This window comes from Gossypium arboreum, chromosome 1 (genome assembly GCF_025698485.1).
Source record: "Gossypium arboreum isolate Shixiya-1 chromosome 1, ASM2569848v2, whole genome shotgun sequence".
In the NCBI taxonomy this organism is placed as follows: Eukaryota; Viridiplantae; Streptophyta; class Magnoliopsida; order Malvales; family Malvaceae; genus Gossypium; species Gossypium arboreum.
In genome coordinates, this window is record NC_069070.1 from 2,241,353 (window position 1) to 2,253,897 (window position 12,545).

The 12,545-nt window shown below is 34.3% G+C and overlaps 1 protein-coding gene across 2 annotated transcripts; it reads left to right on the plus strand.

The window, feature by feature from the left end:
• The first annotated feature begins 480 nt into the window (after positions 1-480).
• Positions 481-2,614, plus strand: LOC108480833 (uncharacterized). 2 transcript variants are annotated; one of them, XM_017783955.2, is made up of 2 exons: positions 481-627; positions 1,794-2,614. In XM_017783955.2, exon 2 carries the CDS (start codon positions 1,806-1,808, stop codon positions 2,346-2,348), a length of 543 nt encoding a protein of 180 aa, XP_017639444.1. In that variant the 5' UTR covers positions 481-627; positions 1,794-1,805; the 3' UTR covers positions 2,349-2,614. The 2 variants fall into 2 exon arrangements, with proteins under 2 accessions (XP_017639444.1, XP_052882028.1); XM_053026068.1 differs by having other exon boundaries at positions 528-653.
• Positions 2,615-12,545: the final 9,931 nt, after the last annotated feature.

Genomic DNA, 12,545 nt, shown 5'->3' on the forward strand with positions numbered 1-12,545 from the left:
TGTGAGGATGTAAAAGAAATTGTCAAGGAGTTAATGAAGCAAAGGAAGCCATCAAAAACATGAAATCTGAGAGTAATGCCACTACTAATCAAGTAATTATTATCTTTTCTATACTTTGTTGTTCGGACTAGGGTGAGTGTGGAATCAATTAGATTTAATTGATTTTTTCTTAAAAGAAGTTCAACGACTCATTAGATACAAAGCCAAAAACATAAAATCAAAGAGTAATGTCACAACTAACCAAGTAATTATTATCTTTTCTATACTTTGTTGTTTGGAGTAGGGTGAGTGTTGAATCAATTACTAGTGTTTCCGACCTAAGTCGTAACCAATTAGATGCATTTCTTAGGGGAGACTTAATTGATTTTTTAAAAAAAACTTTAAGGACTCTTTAGATGTAAAGCCGAAATAATACTAAAGATTGAGGGTCTTTATTGGAGTTGGGCTTGTATAATTTACCCAATAAGCATAAAACCCAAATTTAGGCCCTTCACTCCTTAATTACGAAGAACCTTGATTTCAACCACATCATATATCTTCAGCACTGAAAACTGCACCGTTTTATTCCTTCCTAAACCGCTGAACACTCTTCCTTTGTTGGGTTTTCTTGCGCAGATCGAGCTCGAGGTAAGAATTCATGGCTTAGTTTCACAGTAATCAATGATTCCTTAATTCCTTTTGCCTCTCTTTACGATTCTTTCATTTGAATCTTAGCCTTTACTGTATCTATCTTTTATATTTTGTCTTTGTATGGAATTTATGGAGGTTCATAGAGTAAATTGGTACAATGATTTGGTTTCTGAATTGTGATATTTTGTTTTTTTCTTCCAATTAATAGAACGATTTTGGATGCTAAGTTCATAAGTGGGTTAGGGTTTCTTTGTCTTTGTTATAATTTATTCCTTTGGTTGGCCAAAATAGTTGATTAATTGGAGTAGCAAAGGAATATTACATTGCTTGGCATCAGGAATGTACAATTTGCTTATCAATGGTCTCTTTAATCTTCAATCCTTTAACTAGCATAGATTCCCCATTGTGAACCCTTCTTTAGTATCTAAGCTGTGACTTCTAGTTTGCTGGAACCTATGTTTCTCATTGGTGAATGCACTTGACAGGTCCTATAATCTAGATCAAATTAGTCATTCTACTATTATACGAGTCAATTTAGTTCTTATACTTTCAAAGGTATCAAATAAGGCCAAATTTCAACAGTGTTAACGTTTATTGTTCAAAAATTCATTTACTGTTTAACAAGTTATAATTTGAAAACTTTTTAAAAATTCATTTTTTAAATAGTACATGTTAATTTTGTTCAGATTTGACCTTATTTGATTTTTTTTAATTGTACGAGAATTAAATTGATCCATTTAATAGTAGAGGGACTAAATTGATTCTGTCCCTATAGTAGAGGGGTTTTGCAAGTACTTTCACCGTTTTGTTAGTCTTTGTTTGCCATTGGCCAACTGTTATTTTCGATCATAGATTCACATCTGTATACTAATTTTAATAATAAGAATTGATTTCCGGGTACTTTCCGTGTGTTGTAGGATGGATTAACTATTTTGATAAATTACCCTAGGTCTTGTTTGTGGTTTATGTCATTCTTTTATTGTTCTCTGGTCTATAGCTAAGTTAGATGTGTGTTTTTGTGCTATTTTGGATGAGTTATTGTTGTTTGTTTTGCCTCCTGCTTTGGGATAGTATCCTGATGAACTTGCTTTTGGAAATTATTGGATGGTAAGAATTGCCTACTGCGTGTTTTATTGTTGACGCTATCAGGTATTGTGTCTCAGGTTGGTTGCACCATGCATGATTTTTCAATCCAGATTAGTTCCAACCTTATCAACCGGCTTACTGAAGATGATGAGAAACTGAAGAAAAGAACAAAGAAAACTAAACCCCGAGTGCCTCGAGAGCCTCGACAACCACAAACAAAGGTAGATCAGACGCAAATACCTGATGATTCTGAAAAACAGAACAAGACTACAGGCTCAGGATGGCCAGTTCCACCTCCTATGTTTCTACCGTTAAACCAACCTCCTTACTCTGCAACTGCAGAGTTAGACGCGATTCGATCTGTCGTTAAAGAGAGTGAAAATGTTGTGGAGAAGTTGCGGAAGCAGGAGGACAACATGGTGCAAGAAGTAACCCAAAGAGCTAAGGATCTCCATGAGAAAGAGTTCAAGATTCCAGAACAGAAACCTATGCCTTGTTTAGTTGAGAACAATGCTTGCATGGAATGCTACAAGGAGAATGTCAAAGACGTTACCAAATGCGCTCCTCTTGCTCAAAATTACGCAGATTGTGCTCGCCGAGTTCGGCAGCTAGTGAAATCATCTGGTAAGTAAAGACTCTGATAGTGACTAATTTTCATGTCATGCAAAGAGTGAAATCCATTTTGCCAGTTTGAGTGAAACTTGAATTTTGACAATGCAAATAAAGTATGTAGAAAACAAAAACAACTAAATTGTTCATCACCCTTACTGGGTTACATTTTGTGTCCTTTGGCCTTTTGTCTTCTGATTTTGTTATAATCTTGTGTTTCTCTTTAAACTCTTTGTTAATTCAAATAATTCAAAAGTGATATGATTTCCACCATTTGCACTTTGATTAATGTTTTGTTCAATGTCTTTTCCTTAGCAAACATTAATAACTGTATTCATGGTTCAACAACTACCAACAATTCTTTAAGATTTGTATATATACATTTATTTAGGATTATATCACCAAAATCATCTCTAAGTTTTAAATTTTCCAATGGCCTAATGTCACAGTTTGTCCTTGAACTTTCATCCAATATGCAATTTGGTACTTGTATAAAGAAAATGTTTAATTCGGTACATGTTCTATTTTGCCATCTATCAATATACCCTGAAGCTTTAAACAAGAATTAGGAAAACGAGATAGCAAAGAGAGTAAGAAGATCAAACGCAGTAATTTAGTTAACATAATTCGGATTCAATGATCCTAAATATGCGGAGCTTAACTCAGAGAATGATTTTATTCATCAATTCTAAAATCACACATTGCTGTGAGTATATAGCAGCCTATACTTTCTCTCTTATTCATAAATAAGAGGATAATGTGCTTGAAAGCACTCAAACCCATATCCTCCTTTATTGGCAATAATCTTTCTGCTAATTGAGCTAAGATTCAATTCACAATCTAATTCTATTTTATATTATAACACACCCTGCATTTGCTTCTTAATCGAAGTAAAAATAACCAAAATTAATTCTATACAGGTCAAAATTATTAACAAAATAAAATCACTTTGACAGTTGCAAATTGTTGTACAAATAGAGAATGGAATAACTTTATGGGACACAGTCAAAGTTACTAACATTGGAATAGGCTACCTAATTCTATAAAATTATATGTTGAAAAAGGCCCCCAAAATGAAAAGAACAAAGAGGATAATTACAAGAAGGAATTGGGAGATATTGGAACATTCAGGGCCACTTTATTTGGTCCAACTAATATAGCACAGATGTTTTCTGCAGTAGACACTGACTCCATTAACACAACAAATTTAGATCATATATTGCACTAAAATAGGATACAATTTTGCATTGGTTAAAAAATAAACTGAAAATGTAAGTTTAAAAAAAATTCTAAAGGCAGAATATAAATAGCAAATATAATCTCAAAATTTTCATGGAATGGAAATTAGAACCAGAACTTACTTTACTATTTATAGATTCAATTCATACTTTTCGTTTCAGTACTTCAATAAGCATCCTGCAAAATTATGGCAAAAGGGAGAAAATAATTTAAAAGAAAGTTTTATCTGAGACTCAAACAAGTAGCTTATGATTATAAGAAGGATTAAGAAAGAAATGCAATATTTTGTATCAAAAGTCAAAAGATGCAGAATTGTGGTTTAAGATATTGAACTTACATTTTGCCATTAAAACTTATTTGTGGACGGTGGGAAATCTCGAACCATTCAGGGCCAACATTGGCACATCTTGCTTCTAATTGAGGACAATGTGAAATATGAATTTCTTTTAATTTGGAGAGGTTGTGCATAACATCTTTAGAAGGCAGAAACATGAGCTTATCGCATGAACTGATTTACAGACGAATAGAGAAGTGAGATTGCCCAACCACTCTGGCAAGGCTTCTATTTCTTTAATCCGTCTCTGATCTTGCTTAAATTTTCACATTCAAAAATACTTGGCTTTTCAAAAGAAGAACATTGTCCTGTCAATGGAACACTTTTCAACCAAGGACAACCAGAAATATCCAGCCTCTCTAAGCGGGGAAACATGGTCGCATTTGTTGCTTTCATTGCAATCCATTCTTCTAGACTTTCCATCCCCTCTAAGGTGAATTCTTTCAATGCAGGAAACACCCTTATCACCTCATTCATACCATCAGTACTTTCACTGTAATAAAATCCATTACCCACGTGTTTCACATTCGTTAAGTTTTCCAACTTAAGAAATTGGAGATTATGCAATTGGCCCAAAGGTGGAAGACTTTCACAGTTGATGCAATTGATAAATTCCAACTCTATCAAATTGTCAAGCAACAATAAACCAGTATTAGAATTACCAACAGGTCTTAACATCCATGAGGGAAAGGTTTGAAAATTTGTGTGGGTTTGGAGACCTTCCATCACTTCCTTGTCATTATCGTTACCCCAGCTCCATTCAAATATCACCTTGCATAATTTATCTTTACACTGCATATTTTCTCTATTACCATCTTGTTTGTCTATAGCATCTTCAAGGTTGGATATCCTTAATTCTCCACTAAGTTCGTTTAGGGATCCTAGCTCCTTAACTCGATGTCCCTTGTAAGCATTGGCCTGCAATGCAACATTGGACCAGCAGCAGCTCTAGAAGAATGTCAGCATTGAAGCAGAACCAGAAGCAGCCTTAGCATTTTGTTTCTTTTGTTCAAATGCAACTTGCTTTAGTTGGTTTGTAACTTGTAATCAAAGTTAGTAAGATTTTTGATGTAATTTATGTAATGGCTGACCGGTTTAAATTTGTATTTGTTAAGTATTAATGGGAGTAGTTAAGTCATTAGGTAAATGTCCATTGACTTTGTAATTCATATAAGTTACCATTTTCTCAATGAAATAGATGAATTTTTCAGTCATTCTTGAGCCTAAGTTCTCTTAGTGTTTATTTGCATTTTGTTTTCTTTCAATCTTATAGCTCATTAAGCTTGTTTGTATGCATTGTTGCTGTCATTGTTCCAACAAATGGTAATCAGAGCCTGTCATCTTTGAGGGCCTCCATTGTTGGTTGTTCTTTGAGAGACTAAGCTTGAGAAGAAAGAAAACAAAGCTGTTGAACTTGTTGCATCAGAATGAGCTTCACACCACCTCCACCTCCAATGTTTGCTGGTGAGAACTACCACATTTGGGTAGTCAAAATAAAGACATACCTTCAAGCATAAGACTTGTGGAGTGTAGTTGAGAATGATATCGAACCACCTCTATTGAGGGCTAATCGCACAATTGCTCAAATGAGGCAGCATGCTGAGGAGAGTACAAAGAAGCACAAAGCCTTGGCTTGCTTGCAGAGTGGAGTGTCTGATGTAATCTTCACTCGAATAATGGCCTGCAGCACACCTAAGGAAGCATGGGGAAGGCTGAGGGAAGAGTTCATGGGGTCGAATAAGACAAGGCAGCAACAAGTGATTAACTTGAGGAGAGATTTTGAGAACCTGAAAATTAAAGAATCTGAAACCATCAAGCAATATTCAGACAGGATAACGACAACTGTCAATAGCATAAGGTTACTTGGTGAAGACTTTAGTGATAGCAGGGTTGTTGAAAAGTTATCACCACTCTCCCTGAGAGATTTGAGTCCAAAATCTCATCACTTGAGGACTCAAGGGATTTAACAACCATTTCTTTTTCTGAATTGGTGAACTCCATTTATGCATTGGAGCAGAGAAGGGCCAATAGGCAGGAAGAGCATCCTGAATGAGCTTTCCAAGCAAAGGCCAAAGATAGTTCTAGTTCAAGTCAGAAAGGAAAGAAGCCTTGCGTTACACCCCCTACCTGTATCTGTCGCCGGAATAGAGTACGAGGCATTACCAAGAAGCACGAAACACTTACAGATAATTTAAATACATTTTCATAACAATTTGTTTCTATTTCATACTATTTCATATTTAAGCTTTATTCACTAAAGTATTTGAAATATCATCTTTATGCAAATAGCACACATGAGGTACATAATTCTATAATTATGAATGAACACATTTATCAAACATATTCCATGTTTTTATATATATCATAGTTTCATATTTCCATGTATCAATTACCATCACTTCCTCGTATTTCAGACAAATACGTGTAACAATTCATAAATATGCAATTCATTAACTCTTCCTACCAATTACGATTTAAATTTCCAAATCACTTATTGAGCCCAATTTCAATGTTCACTAAAATTTATCATATAAATTTTGATGTACATATTCATCAATAAATTCCATGTACAAATATCATCATCTTATATTTCCACGTACATTTGCTTTCCACATTTATGAATTCAAATGGCATATACAATACATACCAATGTATTTCAAGTACGTTTTCATGATATTTCATTTCGAACTCAGATTATTTCATACTAGAAGTTTTCTCATTAACTCATTTGGAGTACCAATTCATACGGATAATACACTCAAGGCGTAGAAATATATAATCACAAATGAATTCATCCATCAACCAAGTTTTATGCTCATGTCTCATCAACTCGTATTTCCTTATGTCACATAATTCCATGTAATACTTACCAAACTTCTTCAAATTAGTGAACATCTTACGAAATTGAGTACTTCGTTTTTTCGATGCTATAGTTCAACTATGGTCTTACACATCTTTACATAATGATGCCATAGCCCAGCTATGGTCTTACACGTAATCACATATCTCATCGATGTCATATCCCGATATGGTCTTATACAATAGCATATATCACAATCGATGCCATATCCCGATATGGTCTTATACTGTAAATCACTTGTCACTTGTCACTTGTCACTTGTAGCCAAAGCTACCACTATTCACTGATCAGGTAGCTGGTGCTACCATTTTCATCGATCGGTGCCGAGCTACCACTTTTCACCGATCGGTAGCCGGCTACCACTTTTCATCGATTAGGTAGCGAAGCTACCACTTTTCACCGATCGTAGTGAAACTACCACTTTTCACTGATCAGGTAGCTGAAGCTACCACTTTTCAGTTGTCATTTGCCATTGATTAGATAAGTGTAGCCGAAGCTATCACTTATCACTTTCATTTGTCCTTGATCAGATAAGTGTAGCCGAAGCTATCACTTATCACTTGTTTCCATGGTCCAACCATGGTCTTTTCCTTCAATTCATCTTGTCATTTGAATCGAAATGCTCAATTTGATCATTTATTCAATTTTCATGCTTTTACATTATTCACGATTTTATCATCAATACATATGAAATAACTCATCATAAAATTCATAAAATTAACAAATAATCACTAAAATTTAGCCATATAAACTCACAAGTTCAATTTTTGTATTATAACGATAATCATAATTTCATAATAAATATTCCAAATAAAACATTATATCATTTCGATCCAACACTCATCGATTATAACCGGGCATGTGATCAATTTATACACGAGTCATTCATATATATGTATATTTTTCCTCCTCCTCCTCTCCATCCACATCCTTAGTATAAACAACACACTTGTAAGTAACATTATCCATAATTTTCATTATCTACTTATGTGAATATTCAAGCTATCCATCTGTGTCATAGTCACTAAATTATTTTTATCTTGAGATATAGAACTCCAAATTAAGATCCGATAATTTTCTCTGAAACTAGACTCATATACCTTCTTACCATAAAAATTTCATAATTTTTTGTTGGGCCAATTAATACAGTTTATTCATTGAAGTCTCCCCTGTTCTGCTGTCTGACAGTTCCGACCCTTCTTCACTAAAAATTAATTATCTTCTTGTACAGGATTTGAATGATGTCCTCGTTTGTTTCTATTGAAAATAGACTCATTCAGAATTCTAAACATATAAATTTAAGCCCCTAATTATTTTTATCCAAATTTTTATGATTTTCCAAAGTCAGAACAGGGGAACTCGAAATCATTCTGACCTTGTCTCACAAAAGTTATTGTATCTGATGATTTACAATTCCATTGCTTACAAAATTTCTTTTATAAGAAACTAGACTCAATAAGCTTTAATTTCATATTTTATTCATTCCCTAATTCGATTTCTATAATTTTTAGTGATTTTTCAAAGTTAGACTACTGCTGCTGTCTAAAACAGTTTTAGTGCAAAATGTTTATTTCCATTTTGCCCCAAATTTCACAATTCATACAGTTCAGTCCTTGCTCAATTAACCCCTCAATTAAGATAATTTTCTCAATTAACACTTTTTCTAGACATTATAAGTTATTTTATAATTTTTGAAATTCAGAATTTCCATATGAAACTTTAACTTCAAACTCTTTTACAATTAGGTCCCAAACATTCACTTTCTATTCAATTCTTTCAATAAAATCAGAATATAAATAATTTAAAGCTCTAATTCCATGCCAAATCATCATATACTTCCAGCACATATTCATAACAACTTTCAATTTCTTTCATAGAATCAAAAACTAATGAATTCAACAAGTGGACCTAGTTGTAAAAGTCACAAAAACATAAAGATTTCAAGGAGAAAGCAAGAATTAAACTTACATGAAGCTAGAGTATGAAAACCAGCTTGAACCCTCCTCCATGGCTGTTTTTCATCTGATGAATATGAAGAGAAATGAAGAGAATTCTAGATATTCCAATTTAGTCCCATTTTTATTTAGCCAATTTTGGTAATTTTCCAATTTTGCCCTTATTTCATCCATTTCCTGATTTTTCTCAGCTATTGCCGCCCAAAATATCTCCTTTAGGACTATTTTCACTTTAGGTCCTTCCTCATTTGACAATTGAGCTATTTAATCCTTCTAGCAACTTTTACACCCTTTTCAATTTAGTCATTTTTATTTAATTAACCACCCAAACGTAAAAATTTTCTGACTAAATTTTAATACTACCTCACCAACACTCCATAAATATTTCTAAAAATATTTATGGCTCGATTTATGAAGTTGAGGTCTCGATACCTCATTCTCGACCCAATTTACCTAATTAATTCTTTTAAATCACCAAATTCACTAATTCAAAAATGCTTTTATATTCGTATTTGACTCATAGGTATTAATTTATTAAATTTTTAACTCACCTGTCGGATTTAGTGATCTCAAATCTCTATTCCCGATACCACTGAAAATTAGGCTGTTACACCTTGGCTTGATAAGAGGGAGAAACCAAGGAAAAATTTAGGCAAGAGGAGGTTTCCACTATGTATCCACTGCAAGAAGACCACACATTTGGAGAAATATTGCTGGTATAGGCTAGACATTCAACGTAGGAGCTGCAAACAGTTTGGCCATGTTGAAAAAGTATGCAAGAACAAAGGAAAGGCACCAGCACAGCAGCAAATCCAAGCTCAAGCTGCTGAGGACCTTTAAGCTCAGAAGGAGCATGTCTTTACTGCTTCCTGTTCTGCAACTTTAAACAAGGCTAGATGCAATTGGCTTGTGGATAGTGGCTGCACACACCACATGGCAGCTGATGAAAGTCTGTTCAAAGACCTTGACAGAAGCTATGTCTCAAAAATCAGAATTGGCAATGGGGATCTGATTGAAGCCAAAAGCAAGGGCAATGCGGTGATTAACACTGGTTCAGGTAACAAAGTCATTTCAGATATGCTTTTTGTACCTGACATTGATCAAAATTTACTTAGTGTTGGTCAGTTAGTTAAAAAAGGGTACTCACTAGTTTTCAAGAATGGTTCATGTGTTATTGAAGACCTTCATGGCCAAGAAATGATCACAATAGGCATGGTAGACAAATGTTTTATGCTTGATGTGAATCAGCTTGAGAAGAAGGCTTATGCAGGCCTAGCTAATAATGTAGGTCTATGGCATAAAAGACTAGGCCATGCTAATTATAGGTCACTTAATCTGCTGCACAAGCTAAATTTGGTAGAGGACATGTCCAAAGTTGAGGCAAGGGACACTGTTTGTAAAGTTTGTCAGCTTGGTAAACAAGCTAGATTGCCTTTTCCAGTTAACCAGGCATGGAGAGCTCGAGAAAGACTTGAGCTGGTGCACTTTGATGTTTGTGGACTAATGAAGTCCCCTTTTTTGAATGACAGCAAGTATTTTGTGTTGTTCATAAATGATCTGACCAGATTTTGCTGGGTTTACTTCTTGAAACAGAAGTCTGAGGTGTTTGATGCCTTTAACAAATTTAAGGCACCAGTAGAGAACCAGTCAGGTTGCAAGATCAAGGCCTTGAGAACTGACAATGGGACTGAATATGCGTCTGAGAAGTTTCAAAATCTTTGTGAGCAGGCAGGGATCCACCATCAGTTAACAACAGTTTACACTCCACAGCAAAATGAAGTTTGTGAAAGGAGGAACATAACAGTGATGGATATGGCCAGATGTTTGCTATTTCAAAGCAAACTTCCAAGCAAATTTTGGGTTGAAGCTGTCAATACCTCAGTGTATTTAATTAACAAGCTTCCAACTCGAGCTGTGAAGGACAAAACACCCTTTGAAGCCTGGTACGGACTCAAACCATCTGTTTCTCATCTGAAAGTATTTGGATGTGTATGTTATGCTCTTATTCCAGCAGAAAGAAGAAGCTGGAGAGAAGGTCTGCTCCAGGTATATTTGTTGGCTACAGCAGTACCAAGAAGGTCTACAGAGTGTATGATCCCTCAACAAAGAAGATTTTGGTGAGTAGGGACATCAAATTTGATAAAGAGAATGTAATGCCCCTTACCCGAGACCGTTTCCGGAGTCGAGCACAAGGCACTACTAAACTTATTTGAGCACTTAACCAAATTTAGATAATTTATATAATACTTTTCAGACAAGCTGTCCAACTGCGTCATAGTTGCTAAATAATTCATATCTCGAGTTATAAAACTCAAAATCCAAATCCGTAAATTTTATCCGAATTTATACTCATATATCTACTTACAAATTTTTTTCTAGAATTTTTGGTCAAGCCAATTAGTACAGTTTATTATTTAAAATCTCCCCTGTTTCAGGGTTTGACTACTCTGACCTTTGTGTATTACGAATCAGATATCTCTCTGTACAGAGCTTCAATGACTATGCCGTTTGTCTCTAATAAAACTAGACTCAATAAGGAATCTTTACATATAAAGTATGACTTCTAATTATCTTGGTAAAATTTATGGTGAATTTCCAAAGTCAGAACAGGGGATCCAGAAATCGCTCTGGCCCTGTTTCACAAAAATTTAAACATCTCATAAAATATAGCTCATATACCTGTTTTGCTTCTTCCATACGAAAATAGACTCATCAAGATTCGATTCCATAATTTATTCATTATTTAATTCCATTTATACTATTTTTAGTGATTTTTCAAAGTCAAACTACTGCTACTTACCAAAAACTGTTTTAGTACAAATATTGTTAACTAGTTTATAACATCTTTACTTCAATTCATTCAAACTCTATACATGCCATATAAATCTTTAAACATAAAACAAAAACTACCGGAATTGATCTGAATAGTGTGCCCTGTTGTGTTGATCCGATCTACCCACTTCACTTCAAGTCAATCTACATAAAAATATTAAACACACACAAGTAAGCTTATTGAAGCTTAGTAAGCTCATAGGCATATAAACACAAATCATATCAAATATCGTACACAATCATATATCTATTAGTTTAACTATTTCATCCTCCAAATCACAATTTCATTAATAACTCATTGGAATAATTTCCATATGGCAACTCACAATTTAACTCCCTTAGGCCCATTTCTCATTTACTTCATTGTCAAATTAGGGAACAATAAGGGAATTGAGTGCTTCATTATCACATTGCCATAGTAAACTATGGACTTTCACATTGATACGCATCACACACCGAAGCCATAGCCTTGCCATGGTCTTACACGGTTCACATATCATACCGAAGCCATATCCAGCACATGGTCTTATACTAATCACATTATCACATTATCCGATGCCATAGCCCACTATGGTCTTATACTGAGTCACATTATCACATTGCACCGATGCCATAGCCCAGCTATGGTCTTAAACGGCACACTTATCACATATGTTTCAATCAACTCATCGAGGTCACGAATAGAAGCACTCAAATCCATTGTTCCTACTAATTTGTACTTTTAGTTACACATTATTCATTAGTTAATGCAAATTGATAGTATTCATCAACAATAAAATACTTTAACAATCATAATATTTTCATATCAAAACATTGAACTTTGCCATATGAACTTACGGACTAATTTGTAAAAGTCGAGAAATTCGGGGACTATTCTTGAATTTTCTCCTTTCCACGATTCGATTCGTTTTCTTGATCTATAATTATAAAATCATTCCTTCATTAGCATCCATTTCAATTCTATTTCACTTCACAATTTATGCTGTTTAAATTTTGAAAT